The 21,569-nt window shown below is 50.7% G+C and overlaps 1 protein-coding gene across 2 annotated transcripts in view; it reads right to left on the bottom strand.

Moving 5' to 3' along the window:
- Positions 1-3,395: 3,395 nt before the first annotated feature.
- The window catches only part of TAOK2 (TAO kinase 2), a 49,086-nt gene continuing 30,912 nt past the window's right edge, over positions 3,396-21,569 (bottom strand). The window contains exons 16-20 of one of the 2 annotated variants that reach the window (XM_066576906.1): positions 19,890-20,093; positions 18,326-18,565; positions 13,011-13,223; positions 9,593-9,775; positions 3,396-4,679 (exon numbers count right to left, since the gene is read on the bottom strand). In XM_066576906.1, coding sequence (XP_066433003.1) covers positions 4,137-4,679; positions 9,593-9,775; positions 13,011-13,223; positions 18,326-18,565; positions 19,890-20,093 — 1,383 coding nt within the window. In that variant the 3' untranslated portion in view covers positions 3,396-4,136. Of the gene's footprint in view, positions 4,680-9,592; positions 9,776-13,010; positions 13,224-15,907; positions 18,566-19,889; positions 20,094-21,569 lie in introns of those variants that run through there. The other variant, XM_066576905.1, reaches the window with a different exon arrangement.

Below are 21,569 nucleotides of genomic sequence, written 5' to 3'. Positions count from 1 at the left end.
TAGCGCCCCCTATTACAGCCGCTGAAGGTGGCCTAAATAGTCTACATGACTACATGGACTCAACGAAAAGGCAAAGACCCTGCAAAGGGCAGCTGGTCCATCTGATCATTAGTAGCGCTCTATACAATAGCGCCCCCTATCTGCTGTACTGAAGTCCCAGCACATCCAGCTAATCCCGACCTCTCCATGCTCAGCATTCGTTACGTAGGGTATAGCGTGCCGAAGATAAGACATGCAGGACGGGCACCCGGGAGACACGGCCGTTACCGGTTATTTCTATACCATGCTCCGTCTACGGGCACAAACTTCTGCTGTTGTCATGGAAACAGTGGTTGCTAGGAGCCGGTGGTTGGCGCTGAGCGTTTGCCGGCAGTTTATAACGGAGGCCCCGGATCCTTCTGTAAATGGGGGTAGTTAATTATTTAGGCTGTAGAGGAACCAAACTACAACCCCCATTGGACCAGCTGTAAGAGCCGCCGCCGCGGGAGGAGCGATCGGGTCAGCCGTAGAGAAGGCGAATTCGGCGTTTGCAATGTCAGGGCTGAAAATAAGCGGAGCGTGATGAGATGGGGTGGATGCTGCCCCGTCCGACTGCAGGAGTGACAGCGCCACTAACCGCGCCATTTCTCACGCAGTCGAAAATTTTTGCTTGCTGTCAGAGAATGGAAATATTCTTGTTTAAATCCAGAGGCTGACCCCCCTCCCCCCCCCCCAATACTCCTCACCGCGGAGGGTTTGTTACAGTTGCAGCTAAGGCCGCTTTCACATCTATGCTGGAACCTTCCGTCGCAGATCCGACACAAAATACCGGAAGAAATAGCGATGCGTGCGGCGGTTTTACGTCAGGGTCACACGGCCATAATTCGCAGTGTGCTGCACATGAGCACGCAGTCACTACACAATGACAGGCGTACTTGCTGCATGCCGCCAATCGCCATGTATGATCCTGGCGTGCGTGCGCACATACTACGCGCCAACATAGAACATGCCGCTGGTTTTTTTGCACAAATGATTTACGCAATTCGCATGAGCTGCAAAATGGGAGATGGCTAGAGCGTGTCACACACGCAAAACCTGTGCACATAATACACGGTGACATCCCCCCGTGTGCGCCCGCCCAAGGTTTCAGTTTGAGTATTTAAACCAAAATGTTACCGGTCACTGACAGCAAGCAGAAGTGTTAAAAAAGTCTAAATTGCAACATTTTAGCCTCTGTCCAGAGGATAGGAGATAAATGTCTGAGCACAGGGGTCCGGCTGCCAGGACCCTCTGCAATCACAAAAACGGTGCATGGCACATGGCCCATGCGAATGGAGCTTCACTGCCCTCTACTGGACAGCGCAGGAATCTCCCTCCCTGACTGCAGCGGTGGTCACATGTATGCATCACCGCGCCCTTCACATGGGGCATTTGGAATATGCAGATGTTGGGATCGCTGGGGGTCCCAGTGCTCAGACCGCCAGCGATCAGGAAGTTAACCCCTACCCTGCTGGTAGGAAATAAAGGTCTTCAGTAGAAAAATCTCTTTAAAACTTCATGTAGCAATTCCTCTACTTCACCGCACATAGCAGAGAGTTAGAGCCGTCTGCACATCGGACAGCATAGTCTTATAAAGTCCCATTGTTATCATCGCAGCGCGGGAAACCATCGCCCCTGTGAATAACTCCATCCAAAAGAATGGGGTTCATCTTAGTGCGAGTTTAATGCATCCTGCAATGCACAAAGCTCATGTGAGATCCCCGCCCGTGTGAATGTATGGCGGAGGAATACAATATATGCAGTGTGTCCTATAACATCATGCCATGCAACTGGAAAACCACTCAGCAAAAAACCTTTGCAGCCACCACTAGGGGGAGCGCCATTATTTAGTCAATCGGCAGCTATATAAATCTGTACTCAATGAGCTCCCTCTAGTGGTGGCTGTATAATCTGCATACAGTGAGCTTCACCTACTAGTGACTGTATATATCTGTATGTACTGAGCTTCCCCTAGTGGTGGCTGTATAAATCTCGTGACAAATGTGTAAATCTGTAGTGAGCTCCCCCTAGTAGTAGCTGTATAGATCTGTATACAATTAGCTCCCCCTTGTGGTGGCTGTATAGATCTGTATACAGTGAGCTCCCCCTAGTGGTAGCTGTATAGATCTGTATACAGTGAGCTCCCCCTAGTGGTAGCTGTACAGATCTGTATTCAGTGAGCTCCCCCTAGTGGTAGCAGTACAATCTGTAAACAGTGAGCTGCTGCTAGTGGTGGCTGTATAAATCTATTCAGTGAGCACTCCCTAGTGCTAGCTGTATAGATCTGTATACAGTGAGCTCCCCCTAGTGGTAGCTGTATAGATCTGTATACAGTGAGCTCCCCCTAGTGGTAGCTGTATAGATCACTACACAGTGAGCACTCCCAAGTGGTAGCTGTACAGATCTGTATTTAGTGAGCTCCCCTAGTGGTAGCTGTACAGATCTGTATACAGTGAGCTCCCCCTAGTGGTAGCTGTACAGATCTGTATTCAGTGAGCTCCCCCTAGTGGTAGCAGTACAATCTGTAAACAGTGAGCTGCTGCTAGTGGTGGCTGTATAAATCTATTCAGTGAGCACTCCCTAGTGCTAGCTGTATAGATCTGTATACAGTGAGCTCCTCCTAGTGGTAGCTGTATAGATCTGTATACAGTGAGCTCCCCCTAGTGGTAGCTGTATAGATCTGTATACAGTGAGCTCTTCCCAGTGGTAGCAGAACAATCTGTAAAAAGTGAGCTGTTGCTAGTGGCGGGTGTATATATCTCTATCCAGTGGTAGCAGTATAATCTGTATATAGTGAGCTGCTCCTAGTGGAGGCTGTAGAGATCTGTATACAGTGAGCTCCCCCTAGAGGTAGCTGTATAGATCTGTACACAGTGAGCTCCCCCTAGAGGTAGCTGTATAGATCTGTACACAGTGAGCTCCCCCTAGTGGTAGCAGTATAATCTGTACATCATAAGCTACTCCTGGTGGAGGCTGTAAAGATCTGTACACAGTGAGCTCCCCCTAGTGGAGGCTGTAGAGATCTGTATACAGTGAGCTCCCCCTAGTGGTAGCTGTATAGATCTGTACACAGTGAGCTCCCCCTAGTGGTAGCCGTATAATCTGTATATCATGAGCTGCTCCTAGTGGAGGCTGTATAGATCTGTACACAGTGAGCTCCCCCTAGTGGAGGCTGTATAGATCTGTATACAGTGAGCTACCCCTAGTGGAGGCTGTAGAGATCTGTATACAGTGAGCTCCCCCTAGTGGTAGTAGTATAATCTGTATATAGTGAGCATGTGATACCAAAAGTTAAAATAGTAAAGCACCCCATGACGCTCACATGGCATGCATCCCCGCGTCTCCCTTCCCGCCAGAAGCTCCACACGACAAGGACGCCATTTTCCATTCCAGTTTAATACTTTAATATCCAACATATGTCATGTAATGTAAAGTCTCTGCAATTTCCTGAAATGCCCGCAGCTCGCAGGACGCTCGTCCGGCTTCATTCTCACCTCCCAAATAAAATAAATGGAAAAAAAAAAAAAAGTACAGAAACTGAGGCCCCGCGGCGGCCGTGGACGCCGGGGGATATTGAGGAGTTTATGTAATACATTCCTTAATAGTTTTGTCTTTTTTTGTTGTTTTTACATTTTTCTATTAAAAAAAAAGAAAAAAACTTGCAGGCATCCAATCTCTCGCACGCTCACGGTACACACGGACGCACAACCGCCCGTCAGAACACCCAGTGACAACATCATTAAAATGATACAGCGACCGAACAGATAATAAAAGGGACTAAAAAAAATAATTACAGGCATTTACCCAGTAAAGTGCTAGAAAAACAAGCCGTGTTTGATCTTCTACCACAGACGCGGGTGAAATACGCGGGCAGCTTACCGAAAAAGTATGAACCAATAATTAGGGAAGATTGGGGGCGGAGCTTTATGTACATGGGGGAGGGGTGTCAGTCCTATAGCACAGAAACGGAATTAAAGCGCAAAAGAAATCTGGAGTCAGAAAGAACTTATGGGGGGAGACAAGTGGATGTGAGAGAGGAGGGCGAGAGCCGCCATATTGTCATCATCACAGGTATATGTAGGGGAGGGGGCTGTTGGGTTACTGAGGGGCACCGGGGTTCAGGAGTAGGATAGATGGGAGCCATTAGAGAGCTGAGAAGTGACACTGGTGCTTCGGCTCAGCCCCGCCTCCGACGGTCCTCCAGGAGCCCCTCTCCTCAGAGGTTGGGGGCTGTTACGCAGTAGGAGGAGGCCAGCCCGGCCGCTGGAGGAAGATGACGACGGCGAAGCAGAGGAGGAAGAAGAGGAGGAGGAAGAAGGCATGACAGAAGAGGAGGAGGAACCCGGTGGGTGCAGACCCCATGAAGAAGAGGGAGGGGCTAGTAGTGTCGGTTGGCGCCACAGTTGAGGTGCTCCAGTATTTTGCACGCCATGGCTCCAGTGTGATCCGCTGCGAGGCACGGGGCGGGAGGGCCAGCCAGGGGGAGGAGCCGGGTAGCCCTGATTAAATGCCTCCGCGGGGATTCCAGTCAGCGCCATGTTGCTGAATCCTAACCGCATGCTCTCCGAGTCAAAGGCTTCGATCTCTCTGGCCTGGCGTTCCAGGAGGCTGCGGATCCGCTCCGAGCGTTCACTCTGCAGGGCCAGCATTTCCTCCTCTATCTGCAGGACCAAAAAAGGGACATCATCAGTGGGACAACACGACACATACTATGGAGCCACCCAGTCCCCAACGCCCCAGACCAGCCATACACCATAGAGCTACCCAACACTCATCCCAAGTATACAACATTGGGCCACCCAATCCACAACGTCCAAGACCAGCCATACACCATAGAGCTACCCAACAGCCATCCCATGTATATAACATAGGGCCACCCAATCGCCGTAGAGCTACACACCACCCATCTCATGCATACAACATAGGGACACCCAGTCCCAACGCCCCAGGCCAGTTATACACCGTAGAGCTACACAACAGCCTTCCCATGCATACAACATTGGGCCATGCAGTCCCCAATGACCCAGGCCAGCCATACACCATAGAGCTACCAACACCCATCCAATGCATACAACATAGGGCCACCCAGTCCCAAACGCCCCAGGCCAGCCATACACCATAAAGCTAACCAACAGCCATCCCATGTATACAACATGGGCCGCCCAGTTTTCAAAGCCCCAGACCAGCCATACACCATAGAGCTAACCAACAGCCTTTCCATGCCTACAACATTGGGCCACCCAATCCTCAACGCCCCAGGCCAGCCATACACCATAGAGCTACCCAACACCCATCCTATGCATACAACATGGGGCCACCCAGTCCCTAGCACCCCAGGCCATAGAGCTACCCACCACTCATCCCACGCATGCAACATAGGGCCACCCAGTCCCCAACGCCCTAGGCCAGCCATACGCCACAGAGCTACCCACCACCCATCCCATGCATACAACGTAGGGCCACCCAGTCACCAACGCCCTAGGCCAGCCATACGCCACAGAGCTACCCACCACCCATCCCATGCATACAACGTAGGGCCACCCAGTCACCAACGCCCTAGGCCAGCCATACGCCACAGGGCTACCCACCACCCATCCCATGCAAACAACATGGGACCACCCAGTCTCCAACGCCGCAGGCCAGCCATACACCACAAAGCGACCCACCACCCATCCCATGCATACAACATGGGACCACGCTCTCAGGGGTCTTTGCATGAAACTGTATGAAGCAGCTATTGCGCAGTGCCGCTCCATTCACATGTAACGGGACTGCAGCAGATAGGCGAGTATAAGCACTCGGCAAGTTCCGTCAGCCCATCTGAAATAAAGAGTGTAGACAGCCAGCACTCTGTTCAGTCTGACATCAATGCATGGGAGAAGTTACCCCTACAATGGTGAGAAAAGGACACAGCCCCCCTTGTCCTCAGGATTGTTGGGGGTCTCGGCCGTGGAATCCCCTCGGATCATAAGGTTATCCCCTTTCCTGTGTATGATTTTAGTTATAGGATAACCCCTTTAATGAAGGTAGCGCCCTTTCACACTTTTAATGGTCTGGTCACTGTGAAAGGAGGCGGCCGACCGGAAGAAGGGAGAGGGGGACATGATGGAAACCTTTATATATGTTATAGGAGGAGAGAAGGGAGAGAAGGACATGATGATAACCAGTATATATGTTATAGTAGGAGAGAAGGGAGAGGGGGACATGATGGAAACCTTTATATATATGTTACAGGAAGAGACAAGGGAGAGGGGGACATAATGGAAACCTTTATATATGTTACAGGAGGAGAGAAGGGGGAGGAGGACATGATGGGAACCTTTATATATGTTACAGGAGGAGAGAAGGGAGAGGAGGGACATGATGGAAACCTTTATATATGTTATAGGAGGAAAGAAGGGAGAGGAGGGACATGATGGAAACCTTTATATATGTTATAGGAGGAGAGAAGGGAGAGGAGGACATGATGGAAACCTTTATATATGTTACAGGAGGAGAGAAGGGAGAGGGGGACATGATGGAAACCTTTATATATGTTACAGGAGGAGAGAAGGGAGAGGAGGACCTGATGGAAACCTTTATATATGTTACAGGACGACAGAAGGGAGAGAAGGACATGATGGAAACCTTTATATATGTTACAGAAGGAGAGAAGGGAGAGGGGGACATGATGGAAACCTTTATATATGTTACAGGAGGAGAGAAGGAAGAGGAGGACATGATGGAAACCTTTATGTATGTTACAGGAGGAGAGAAGGGAGAGGAGGACATGATGGAAACCTTCATATATGTTACAGGAGGAGAGAAGGGAGAGGAGGACATGATGGAAACCTTCATATATGTTACAGGAGGAGAGAAGGGAGAGGGGGACATGATGGAAACCTTTATGTATGTTACAGGAGGAGAGAAGGGAGAGGGGGACATGATGGAAACCTTCATATATGTTACAGGAGGAGAGAAGGGAGAGGAGGACATGATGGAAACCTTCATATATGTTACAGGAGGAGAGAAGGGAGAGGGGGACATGATGGAAACCTTCATATATGTTACAGGAGGAGAGAAGGGAGAGGAGGACATGATGGAAACCTTTATATATGTTACATGAGGAGAGAAGGGAGAGGAGGACATGATGGAAACCTTTATGTATGTTACAGGAGGAGAGAAGGGAGAGGGAGACATGATGGAAACCTTTATATATGTTACAGGAGGAGAGAAGGGAGAGGAGGACATGATGAGAACCTTTATATATGTTACAGGAGGAGAGAAGGGAGAGGAGGACATGATGGAAACCTTTATATATGTTACAGGAGGAGTGAAGGGAGAGGAGGACATGATGGAAACCTTTATATATGTTACATGAGGAGAGAAGGGAGAGGAGGACATGATGGAAACCTTTATATATGTTACATGAGGAGAGAAGGGAGAGGAGGACATGATGGAAACCTTTATATATGTTACATGAGGAGAGAAGGGAGAGGAGGACATGATGGAAACCTTTATATATGTTACAGGAGGAGAGAAGGGAGAGGAGGACATGATGGAAACCTTTATGTATGTTACAGGAGGAGAGAAGGGAGAGGGAGACATGATGGAAACCTTTATATATGTTACAGGAGGAGTGAAGGGAGAGGAGGACATGATGGAAACCTTTATATATGTTACAGGAGGAGTGAAGGGAGAGGAGGACATGATGGAAACCTTTATATATGTTATAGGAGGAAAGAAGGGAGAGGAGGGACATGATGGAAACCTTTATATATGTTATAGGAGGAGAGAAGGGAGAGGAGGACATGATGGAAACCTTTATATATGTTACAGGAGGAGAGAAGGGAGAGGAGGACATGATGGAAACCTTTATATATGTTACAGGAGGAGTGAAGGGAGAGGGGGGCATGATGGAAACATTTATATATGTTACATGAGGAGAGAAGGGAGAGGAGGACATGATGGAAACCTTTATATATGTTACATGAGGAGAGAAGGGAGAGGAGGACATGATGGAAACCTTTATATATGTTACATGAGGAGAGAAGGGAGAGGAGGACATGATGGAAACCTTTATATATGTTACAGGAGGAGAGAAGGGAGAGGAGGACATGATTGAAACCTTTATGTATGTTACAGGAGGAGAGAAGGGAGAGGGAGACATGATGGAAACCTTTATATATGTTACAGGAGGAGTGAAGGGAGAGGAGGACATGATGGAAACCTTTATATATGTTACAGGAGGAGTGAAGGGAGAGGAGGACATGATGGAAACCTTTATATATGTTATAGGAGGAAAGAAGGGAGAGGAGGGACATGATGGAAACCTTTATATATGTTACAGGAGGAGAGAAGGGAGAGGAGGACATGATGGAAACCTTTATATATGTTACATGAGGAGAGAAGGGAGAGGAGGACATGATGGAAACCTTTATATATGTTACATGAGGAGAGAAGGGAGAGGAGGACATGATGGAAACCTTTATATATGTTACATGAGGAGAGAAGGGAGAGGAGGACATGATGGAAACCTTTATATATGTTACAGGAGGAGAGAAGGGAGAGGAGGACATGATGGAAACCTTTATGTATGTTACAGGAGGAGAGAAGGGAGAGGGAGACATGATGGAAACCTTTATATATGTTACAGGAGGAGAGAAGGGAGAGGAGGACATGATGAGAACCTTTATATATGTTACAGGAGGAGAGAAGGGAGAGGAGGACATGATGGAAACCTTTATATATGTTACAGGAGGAGTGAAGGGAGAGAAGGACATGATGGAAACCTTTATATATGTTATAGGAGGAAAGAAGGGAGAGGAGGGACATGATGGAAACCTTTATATATGTTATAGGAGGAGAGAAGGGAGAGGAGGACATGATGAGAACCTTTATATATGTTACAAGAGGAGAGAAGGAAGAGGAGGACATGATGGAGACCTTTATATATATGTTACAGGAGGAGAGAAGAGAGAGGGGGACCTAATGGAAAAACCTTTAAATTTAGTTGCGGGGAGATCAGAAGCAATGTCAGAAAATGCTATATTACTGAAGGAGCAGTAAATGCTCAGAACCAACTTCCAGCGGATGTGGTTGGAAAATCAACAAATGATGTCCAGCTGCCGGGATAACATATAGAAATCCTCTAAGGGCAGACTAGATCGACCATGTGTATGTTTCTGCTGTTAATTCTCTACGTGTCTGTCTGATATGTGGATGCTGCCTGTATGATATGTTGGTCATTTTAATTCGCATGCAATAAAGTTTGGAATTTTCAACCTACCATTTGTATGTTGGCTCATTTGCAAGTACAGGCGTTGTGCGGTGCAATGGGTCCCGTGCACGCAGATATTTTCCTGGCCTCCTCTCCCCCCTTACATTTAGAAGTTAATACATCATCTTTTTCCCCCCTAGAGGTCTAAAGTAGTGAAGGGTTAATTGTTTTATTCCTACTGTTTAGGGGTTAACCCCAACCTCTCCGGTTCTGGGTCGTTCAGATACCAGTGACCCTTAGAGATGAGTCAACGCACCCGATCTACAGCCAACTGCCCAGCCTACATATCACCCATTCCAGTTGCCCAGGGCTCACCCTCTGCTCCAGCAGTGCCCGGCGGATGGAAACGCGTTGCTCCAGCTCTTTGATCTCGCGCTCGTGCTGCGCCTCGGTGTGGATCTTGATCTTACTCTGATAGGCATTCAGCAGTTCCAGTTCTTTCTGCAGCTGGATACGCAGCTCCTGGTATTCTGACTCTTGCGTCTCATCCAGCCGTAGCTAAAGATAAAAGAGGGTCATTGTCACAGGATACCGATATCGTGGAGGAGCACCAGAGATCGGAGAAATAGTCACCAAACCCATCACACTCCAACGGACAGTCCTGTGCTTACAGAGAAGGCCTACAGAAGCCCAGGAACATCTCCAGAATCCACCCCAGCGTTGGCCCGATCCATTCTCGCCTTGATTACTGTAACTCTCTACTGATCGCTGTTTTGCATACTAAAATCTCTAATCTATCCTGAATGCAGCAAACAGGCCCATATTATCCTACACGGACGAGTCTACCCTGTGCCAGTCTCTACGCTGATAACTCCACCCTGTGCCAGTCTCTACGCGGATAACTCCACCCTGTGCCAGTCTCTACGCGGATAACTCCACCCTGAGCCAGTCTCTACGCGGATAACTCCACCCTGAGCCAGTCTCTACGCGGATAACTCCACCCTGAGCCAGTCTCTACGCGGATAACTCCACCCTGAGCCAGTCTCTACGCGGATAACTCCACCCTGTGCCAGTCTCTACGCGGATAACTCCACCCTGTGCCAGTCTCTACGCGGATAACTCCACCCTGTGCCAGTCTCTACGCGGATAACTCCACCCTGAGCCAGTCTCTACGCGGATAACTCCACCCTGAGCCAGTCTCTACGCGGATAACTCCACCCTGAGCCAGTCTCTACGCGGATAACTCCACCCTGAGCCAGTCTCTACGCGGATAACTCCACCCTGAGCCAGTCTCTACGCGGATAACTCCACCCTGAGCCAGTCTCTACCCGGATAACTCCACCCTGTGCCAGTCTCTACCCGGATAACTCCACCCTGTGCCAGTCTCTACCCGGATAACTCCACCCTGTGCCAGTCTCTACCCGGATAACTCCACCCTGTGCCAGTCTCTACCCGGATAACTCCACCCTGTGCCAGTCTCTACCCGGATAACTCCACCCTGTGCCAGTCTCTACCCGGATAACTCCACCCTGTGCCAGTCTGTACCCTGGTGCCCCTCTACTACATACAATTTACACTTCTCCCTCCCACCCATAAAGCTCTCCACAGTGCTGCACCGCCCTATATGTTCTCCCACATCTGTCTACCACTCTGCCCGCACTCTACATTCTGCTAATGATCCTCTATCATCCAAACCTCCTCCTCCAGTTTATAAGACTTCTCCCAAGCTGCATCAGTTCTCTGAAATGAACTACCCCAAACAATTAAGCTAAAGAGATCCTGACCCCAGATTTTTGCACCCCTCGCTGACGGCAGCACAAGGTTCAGACAGTCACACTGACTGCAGTGATCGGTCTGCTGTGTGGGTCTGTGCAGGAGTTCTGGAGAAACTTGCATTTTCTCAATAGAAGCAGATGCATAGAGGACTACTTAAAGGGGTTCTGACATGAAGAAAAAAAAATTGTACTCACCTTGCCTGGCCTGGCCCGATCGCCAGGCATGTCCCCTCCAGCCGGCATCATCTTCTGTGCCTTTAAAGCAGAGCAGGAGCGGTCAAAAAGACCGCTTCCTGGCTCTGCTCCGTCCGTCAGGCACTTCCGAGGTCAACGGACGGACCGCTCACAGCAAGCACGTCACAAGCAGTGCTTGCTGTGGGCGGCCCGTCCGTCCGGCTGAACTCCGGAGTGCTGCGCATGCGCAGTGGAGACGCAGCCCGTCCTGACTCCTGTCAGAGGGCACCTCTCTACTGCGCATGCGCGCGATCCCGGAGCGGCGCGGCTGCTGGAGGAAGAAGACTGCCTGCCGGGAGCTGACCCCCCGATGTCAACAACAACAGAAGACAAGGTAAGTGTTATCTTTTTATGCTTTAGCAGCCATTAAACCATGGGTTCCCTGGGTCCATTAGGCACACCAGGGGACAATGGCTGCTAAAGCATAAAAAAATTATTCATGTCAGAACCCCTTTAAGGTAGTCCTGGATATTTATGAGCTGCAGGCACTGACTGACTGCTGTCTGCCTATTACTGTGCATAGAGAGAGCTGCCAATCATTGGCTGGAGGGCTGGGTGGGTGTGGCTACAGCTCATGAATATGCAGGACTGATATAGGACTGCCCTTATGTAACGAGTTTTTGGTTTGAGGTTATCAATTTTAGACCCCCATTCTTACCTCCACCCTTGAACATAAATCGAGACCACAATTGTGTTAAATAAAACTAAATGGGGGAAAAAAACTAAAGAAAAGCATATGCAGGACTAGTTCTGTGTCTGGCTGCTACTGATAAAATGAAAGTTTCTCCCAAACTCCTGCACAGATCTACTCAGCAGACATATCACCACAATCAGTGTGACAGGCACTACTTTATGGTGCTCTCAGTGAGGGCTGCAACAGATTTCCTGTAATCCTCAAAGCCCAGTTTTAAGCGACTTAACAGCTCTTTAGGGAGGCCCATCACATCCCCCGATCGAACTCTTCTCTTACTCCACTCCTTCATTCACCTTTAGGCCCCCTGTCCACGGCCGTTGCGCCGTGCTAGCGATATTCGCCGTGGGGGATGAGGGGGGAGACCTGTCAGTTCTCTGCGGTGAGCCTATCTGACAGATAGACCTACCGCGTAGAATCTTGGCAAGCCGCGATTTGAATAACATGAGCGGAGAATCGCTATTCGTGGACAGGGGGCTGCGCTTTCCATAGCAACACTATGGAAAGCGTGCCATACAGCTTTATGTATACAACTCTATGTAAAATATAGCCAGCCCAGATCATCAGCAGTTGATGGAGGGGGAGGGGGGGGGGGGGGGTCCATCACTTGGGATCCCCATCCATCAGCTGATCTTCTGACCCACTATCCAGTACAGCGGACAGACTTTGTCATCAGCTGACAGCAGGGGGGGGGGCACTGGTTTCACTCCCACTGAAATCAATGAGAACGCTGCGCTGCTCCCCTTCCTGTTACCGATGTCCTAGGCTACTCCCAGGAAGTGGAGTAGCAGTGCGGGTCCCCACTTCCTTTTGCCCACTGATGATGGAGAGCCGGACGCTCAGCTGATGGGGGTGGGGGGTCCCAAGTGTCAGACCCCCATCCATGAAATACTGATGGCCAATCCAGAAGATAGGTCATCAGTTGAAGAAAGGGCAAAAAGCCCCTTTAAATGGCTATGTTACATAGCAGCTGTGCCTCCCTATAAAGCATCCTCACCTGCGGCCCTAGCTCAGCTGTCAACTACAAGCCCCAGCATGCCATTAAACTGCAGGCACGCTGAGAGTGGAGCCACATTAAATACTTGGGACGTACGGCTTGGGTGGAGAGCATCTCGTTGATGCTGTGGTCATACTGCTCCGCCAAGATGGCCAGCTTGCGGGTCTGCTCGTCCTTCAGCCTCTTCAGGATGCTCTTGTGCTCGCTCTTGGGCGTGGTCTCCAGGAGGTGGTTGCGCAGCGCCTTGTACTGCCGCGTCTGGATCTTGCACGTGTCTTGGAACTGACGCTTTATTTGCAACTCCTTGGACTAGAGATAGAAATGCAATGGGGATGGGGGGGGGGGTGAGGGAGAGAGACAGGAGAGGATGAGAGGGGCAAACCCAATGCATGATGGGAGGACAAAGAGGAAAGGATAGAGATGAAGAGAAGATATAATCAATCCCTCCTGAGCAACCAAAGGTCAATGCATAAAATAGTAATGTCCCCCGCTCCCCTCCCCGTGTCCCACCGACCCCATGATGCCACAGCCTGGATAGAGCTACTCCTCACTGTATAATGCTTGGCCTGAACCCCACATCTCCTACAATGCAGCGCAGCAGGATGCTCTAAACACAGAGCAACCAGTGAAAACCTGCACATGTGGAAGCTGTACCAGACTACGCAGGGTTAATGGGGTCCACTGGTGGCTCTTGGGGTGATGGGGGGGGGGGGGGTACAGAACCTTCTGGGAAGCCTGATCTTTACTTAGTCTTTTTCCTGGTTTATACTCCAGTCACATCCAGAGCTGCAGGCACAATCTCACCAGCGTTCTGTTACCAGAGATCTCAGATAATGCTAGGCTATAGTAAACGATGTCGGGTGTACACCAAGCACCTCATAATGGTCTCCTCTGCGACAATGTGTGCAATGCATTATGGGATCTGGAGTGCGCCAGCGCATAGGGCTACTAAATGGCTTGTGGCAGCCAGTACACATATGCATGCAGCTCTGGATGTGACTGTACATAGGTATTGTGAATGCAGCTCTGCAGGTCCCTGGAGAGCAGGAACCATGAGTGCAGCTCTGGCTAGGACTGGAGAATAAGAATTGTGAATGCAGCTCTGGATGTGATTGTACATAGGTATTGTGAATGGTGCTCTGGCTACGACCTCAGAATTGGTATTATGAATGCAGCTCTGGATAGGACTGAAGAATAGGAACCAAAAACCACAAGGCCTGCACGTCCAACCAATCAATGCATAGGGGCACATATAAACGGCTGTGACAATACAGCAGAGACACGTGGCAGCCGCACTCATACACATGCAACAGTCCAGCACAAGTGCATAAATCCCCACATACCAACCTCACCAAATACAAGACTCCCAGGACACATTTTGATCAAAACATGCGGGCCCATCCACCACGCTCACGAACGAGCCCTAGCATGAACGGACACCTCTTTTGGACCCGAGCCTCCAACTGATTCAGGGTAGTAGGACAGCGGGCTCTACGATCCAACTAAAATAACTTGGGAAGGATTTATGCATCTTGGTTCGGATGCTGACCGTCTACGGCTGCTGGTGCCACGCGGTTCTGCTTGTACTGGAGAATAGGAGCCGTGAAGGCAACGCTGGATAATTATGGCCTTATATGTAGAAAGGTAAGACAATAAATGAAGTTCTCAGCTCTGCCATGGTTTCCTGTAGACTTTTTGCCCCTTGAACACCGGTACATCATCAATAACGAATGAGTGAATTCAGGTATTAAAATGGGGTTGACCAGACCCGGCCCATCAAATGACCTTCCCCTCAGGATAGGTAATCAATAGTTGATTGGGGCGTCCGCCACTCAGGACCTCTGGTGATCAGCTGTTCAGAGGGTCTGATGTCAGCATATACAGCACAGGATGCAAATAGCTCCATCCACATTGCAGTGGCCTGGGCTGGTATTGCACTGAAGTCAAGGGGAATGGAGTCTTCTATACAAACCTGGGTTGCTGCAATATGTACAGAGCGGTCAGCATCCGGCTCTGCAGACAGCAGACCACCGAATAGCTGAACGCTGGGTATCCTGAAGCAGACCGCCGATCATGAGAACAAACCATCAATGGTTCAGACCTGAACAACCCCTTTAAAGGGGTTGTCTCGCGGCAGCAAGTGGGGTTATACACTTCTGTATGGCCATATTAATGCACTTTGTAATATACATCGTGCATTAAATATGAGCCATACAGAAGTTATTCACTTACCTTCCCTGCGCTGGCGTCCCCGTCTCCATGGCTCCATCTAACTTCCGCGTCTAAACGCCCGATTAGACGCGCTTGCGCAGAAGGGTCTTCTGCCTTCGGCTCGGTCTGGCACGAGCGGCGTTCTGGCTCCGCTCCCTCCTACGCGTCATCGCGTAGCTCCGCCCCGTCACGTGTGCCGATTCCAGCCAACCAGGAGGCTGGAATCGGCACACGTGACGGGGCGGAGCTACGTGATGACGCATAGAAGGGGCGGAGCCAGAACGCTGCTGCTGCCGAACAGACCCGAAGGCAGAAGACCCTTCTGCGCAAGCGCGTCTAATCGGGCGTTTAGACGCGGAAGTTAGATGGAGCCATGGAGACGGGGACGCCAGCGCAGGGAAGGTAAGTGAATAACTTCTGTATGGCTCATATTTAATGCACGATGTATATTACAAAGTGCATTAATATGGCCATACAGAAGTGTATAACCCCACTTGCTGCCGCGAGACAACCCCTTTAAGGACCCACAGCTGTTAGGCGGCCATTAGCCATGTGCTACAGAGTATACCCCTAGTTACAGAACGGTCAGACTGGACGTTGCGGGACGAAGACAGTGGGTGCCCATATAACAAGACCCCGCATGTTAAGTCCTAGCAGCCGCTGCCGGCGCCATTAGCCCTTTCTCTACCTACAAGACACAGCCTTTCACCTTGTAGGTGCAAACAAGAACTCCGGACACGATGACAAATGGTTTACGATGGAAAGAAATGACACAAACGGGATGATTTTCAGTTCTGCTTTATTACAAACAAAACACAAAACGAAAAAAATAAAAAAAAATAAAAAATTAAAAAACACAAAAAAAAAGGAACATAAATGACTTCTGTACACCGGAGGGGAACAAAAAGATGGAGGAATAAATAGGTTTAACCCCTCGCTGCCTCTCCGCACAGGAAGCACAAGGGTTAAACATTCTATAGAAATGTTTGCGCTGATAAAACAGAACTGTCAGCAGCCATTTTTTATTTCTTTACAACGTGCAGAAAAGGGAGGAAATAAATAAAAAATGATACAGAAATATTATGACCAAATTAAAGGGTGACGAGCGCAAAAAAAGGGCGTTTTGTTTTGTTTGTTTTTTTTTCTTTTCTCGTCCTGAGTTTGGGGGAAGGCTGGTCTCAGGCAAAGAAAGCGGCTAATTGGCTACTTCTCAGCTGGCTCAAAGGCAAGAACCCACATGTAACCTGGCACCCCAACTGCTAAAGGGCAAACTCTAGAGAGATAATACATGCAAGAGCCACTAGTTGTCACCAAAAGTGCACAAAACAATACAGTGTGCACTACACAAAACAGCCACAAGATGTCACCAGCAGCCAAGAGTACAGTCCATTACATGGCACATTGCCCTGCGCCCACCTGCAGCCAGGTAGCTCAGATAGAAGCGTGTCTCTCTAGCCCCAACTGGCCGCACACGCTGGGCGTTCTTGTATGGTATACTTATCCGCAGGCTTGTTCATTGCATGAATTACACTTTCCAGCACAAATGGCCTGTGACAAGACACAGGAGGGCCCGGGTGGAGGCGGCCATGAGCTATGCTATGGTACTGACCGCAGGAATGGAAACAGACGGGTACGGAATGGTTAACCTCTTCCCTGCCACAGAGACCAGCACGAGCCCTCGAAAAAAAAAATAGAAAAAAACCAAAAAACAAAACAAACCCTTCATGCCGCCCCGAAGTGGTTGATCCCGCAATAAGGTCCTAATAAAAGTTTACTACGTGGAAATGACCCCTCCGGACTATTACAACGCCGGCTCCCACTTTGCTGGGGTAACCACATTTAGTGAAAGGTGCCGGTCACATCAGCAGGCTAATGAGGCAGCAATACTGCCACCTATTGGGCAATAAGTGCAGCAGCACTTACCTCCAACCGTAAGAAATCATGTGCAAAGATATGATAAAATAGTGCAAAACGCTTCCTGCGGTCTGACGTCATTTCCACGTAACACGGTCTCCTTCAGTTCATACAGTAAGGCACTTCATATCGGCGCGGTGGTAAGTCTTTCAGCGCCATGGTTTTAGGTTTGTTCGCTTGGCTGTGCTGGCCCTTCCCACTGACCTTCCCAAGAGGGGCCCCCGCTGTTCCCGTAGTTTTGCAGCCTCCCTCCGCCTTTGCTCTCGGCTCATCAGTCTGGGGATCCGGCTGGGTTTCTCTTCCCTTAAGAGCTTCATTTTTGTCATATACGCGAGGGCTACCGGAGGGAGGACTGTGCAGAGCCGGCGGACGCCTCGTGCGAGGCCATCATTTAGTGTCCTTGCTATCTGGAAGGGGGCCTTTGTGAGCCTCTTCCACCACGAGGGCTTGTGGTTGCTGTTCTCTGCAAAGGAGCGGTTAGCAAGCACAGGAATCCGGCTCCGGAAGCCGCCCTTATAGGTTTTTGGGAAGAGGTAGAACAGCCCTCCCTCACCCGCAGCCCCACAGCGCTGAAGAACCCGGAACAGAGGCTTTGGCAGCCGCAGTAATGCCCGGAGCCACAGCTTGCGGGATCTTTTTGGCCATCCTTTAAGCCACTGGCCGACTGGCCTGCCCAAGGAGCCAGCGGCCAGAAAGATGGAAAGGAAAATCCCGGGTGATGTGAAAACCCCCATGGCTATTGCCAGGACGGGCACGTAGTATAATCGAAGTCTATAGCTCATGGCCAGTGTGGCCAGCGCCCCCCAGCTCTGGGCCAGCAATATGAAGGTTGTGGGGCTGAGAGTGAAGACACAGCATAGCAGGATGTACCCACACAGGAGACTCGCTCCAAGGGTCTCTAAGGCCACTAGCACAGAATCCAGAAGTGGTCCCGGTCTCCAGAGGGTAAGGAGAGCCAGCAGCAGGGGAAGCAGCGACCAAGGACAGAAAGGTCGGGCGGCTGCCAGAAGAGTCAGCGCACCACAGATGGCATGACTGGGTAGGGAGGAGGAAACCTGTGACGGTGCAGGGCAGACAGGAACCTCCGCCTCTGGCACCCATGCTGACGACAGCTCAAAGTAAGGAGCGTCCTGATCTGGACAGCCATCAGCCTCGCTGCGCTCTATGGCTACCCCCAAGTCTGCCGCTTCCTCCTCATCCTCAGAGCTGCAGAGGCTGAAACGGCCTTCCTCTACCCCCTCCTCTATCATCTCCTCCTCCTCCTCCTCCTCCTCCCCAGGCCTTACTTTGAGGCTCTTGGGCTGCTGCCGAACTTCAGCGGCGTGTTTCTGACGTAGTTCTTGTTCTCGACGCTTGTTGTATTCCAACTGGTTTCCCAGCTCTGTCTGATGCTGCAGACGGATGAGCTCGCTGCGGGTATGCTGCAGCATTTGCAGGTGCCGAAACTCCAGCTCTTGGGTGCACTCGTGTTGCCGCAGAAGCATGGCGCATTCCAAGTCCCGTTGTGTTTGCTTCTTGTTCAGCTCCTAGGAGAAGAGAACGCAGTCGTAAGTTCCACTGCACCGGCCCAGCCGACGTCTCACAATGACTACCTTATCCAAGATCAGTCATGGCGAGTACTACTGCAGCGGCACGGCCGACATCTCACAATAACTACCTTATCCAAGATCAGTCATGGCGAGTACTACTGCAGCGGCACGGCCGACATCTCACAATAACTACCTTATCCAAGATCAGTCATGGCGAGTACTACTGCACCGGCCAACAGACGTCTCACAATAACTACCTTATGCAAGATTAATCATGGCGAGTACTACTGCAGCGGCACGGCCGACGTCTCACAATAACTACCTTATCCAAGATCAGTCATGGCGAGTACTACTGCACCGGCCCAGCCGACGTCTCACAATGACTACCTTATCCAAGATCAGTCATGGCGAGTACTACTGCAGCGGCACGGCCGACGTCTTACAATAACTACCTTATCCAAGATCAGTCATGGCGAGTACTACTGCAGCGGCACGGCCGACGTCTCACAATGACTACCTTATCCAAGATCAGTCATGGCGAGTACTACTGCAGCGGCACGGCCGACGTCTCACAATAACTACCTTATCCAAGATCAGTCATGGCGAGTACTACTGCAGCGGCACGGCCGACGTCTCACAATAACTACCTTATCCAAGATCAGTCATGGCGAGTACTACTGCAGCGGCACGGCCGACGTCTCACAATAACTACCTTATCCAAGATCAGTCATGGCGAGTACTACTGCAGCGGCACGGCCGACGTCTCACAATAACTACCTTATCCAAGATCAGTCATGGCGAGTACTACTGCAGCGGCACGGCCGACGCCTCACAATAACTACCTTATCCAAGATCAGTCATGGCGAGTACTACTGCAGCGGCACGGCCGACGTCTTACAATAACTACCTTATCCAAGATCAGTCATGGCGAGTACTACTGCAGCGGCACGGCCGACGCCTCACAATGACTACCTTATCCAAGATCAGTCATGGCGAGTACTACTGCAGCGGCACGGCCGACGTCTCACAATAACTACCTTATCCAAGATCAGTCATGGCGAGTACTACTGCAGCGGCACGGCCGACGCCTCACAATAACTACCTTATCCAAGATCAGTCATGGCGAGTACTACTGCAGCGGCACGGCCGACGTCTCACAATAACTACCTTATCCAAGATCAGTCATGGCGAGTACTACTGCAGCGGCACGGCCGACGTCTCACAATAACTACCTTATCCAAGATCAGTCATGGCGAGTACTACTGCAGCGGCACGGCCGACGTCTCACAATAACTACATTACACAAGATCAGTGCGCTCACCTCTCTCAGAAGGTCCTGATCCAGATTGTGCCGTGCCAGAAGCATCTTGCGTTTGTACTGCCGACACTGGAGCTCGAAGTATTGGCGCTGCCGGCGTAACAGATTGGCCTCTTCCTCAGCCTGGTAGTGCTGCATGCTCTCCTTCTGGCGGAGCAGCCATTCCTGCTTCTCCCGCTTTGGGGTGCTCTGGTTTTCCTGCAGCTCCTGCAAGTGCAACACAAGTAATTAGCAAACGTATCTTAATAACGGGTCTGAACCAAGGTTTCATAGTGGTGCCATAACAGTACACAGCCCCAGAGGTGCAGACGAGCGCGGGTTACTCAGGGATGTTCACACGCTGAAGATTCTCTGCAGCACAAAATCCATCGCAAATCCACCGTGGAAAAACGGATATGAAGCCAGAGAGGATCTGCAGCATAAAGCGACACGCTGCGCATTTACCACAGAGCAGCTACATACACGCTCCACAGAGCAGCTACATACACGCTCCACAGAGCAGCTACATACACGCTCCACAGAGCAGGTACATACACGCTCCACAGAGCAGCTACATACACGCTCCACAGAGCAGCTACATACACGCTCCACAGAGCAGCTACATACACGCTCCACAGAGCAGCTACATACACGCTCCACAGAGCAGGTACATACACGCTCCACAGAGCAGCTACATACACGCTCCACAGAGCAGGTACATACACGCTCCACAGAGCAGGTACATACACGCTCCACAGAGCAGGTACATACACGCTCCACAGAGCAGCTACATACACGCTCCACAGAGCAGCTACATACACGCTCCACAGAGCAGCTACATACACGCTCCACAGAGCAGCTACATACACGCTCCACAGAGCAGCTACATACACGCTCCACAGAGCAGGTACATACACGCTCCACAGAGCAGCTACACACACGCTCCACAGAGCAGCTACACACACGCTCCACAGAGCAGCTACACACACGCTCCACAGAGCAGCTACACACACGCTCCACAGAGCAGCTACACACACGCTCCACAGAGCAGCTACACACACGCTCCACAGAGCAGGTACACACACGCTCCACAGAGCAGGTACACACACGCTCCACAGAGCAGGTACACACACGCTCCACAGAGCAGGTACACACACGCTCCACAGAGCAGGTACACACACGCTCCACAGAGCAGGTACACACACGCTCCACAGAGCAGGTACACACACGCTCCACAGAGCAGGTACACACACGCTCCACAGAGCAGGTACACACACGCTCCACAGAGCAGCTACACACACGCTCCACAGAGCAGCTACACACACGCTCCACAGAGCAGCTACACACACGCTCCACAGAGCAGCTACACACACGCTCCACAGAGCAGCTACACACACGCTCCACAGAGCAGCTACACACACGCTCCACAGAGCAGCTACACACACGCTCCACAGAGCAGCTACACACACGCTCCACAGAGCAGCTACACACACGCTCCACAGAGCAGCTACACACACGCTCCACAGAGCAGCTACACACACGCTCCACAGAGCAGCTACACACACGCTCCACAGAGCAGCTACACACACGCTCCACAGAGCAGCTACACACACGCTCCACAGAGCAGCTACACACACGCTCCACAGAGCAGCTACACACACGCTCCACAGAGCAGCTACACACACGCTCCACAGAGCAGCTACA

The sequence above is a fragment of the Eleutherodactylus coqui genome, chromosome 8 (genome assembly GCF_035609145.1).
Source record: "Eleutherodactylus coqui strain aEleCoq1 chromosome 8, aEleCoq1.hap1, whole genome shotgun sequence".
Taxonomy (NCBI): Eukaryota; Metazoa; Chordata; class Amphibia; order Anura; family Eleutherodactylidae; genus Eleutherodactylus; species Eleutherodactylus coqui.
Note: the sequence above shows the minus strand (reverse complement) of the source record. Positions and strands in the feature narration are given on the sequence as shown.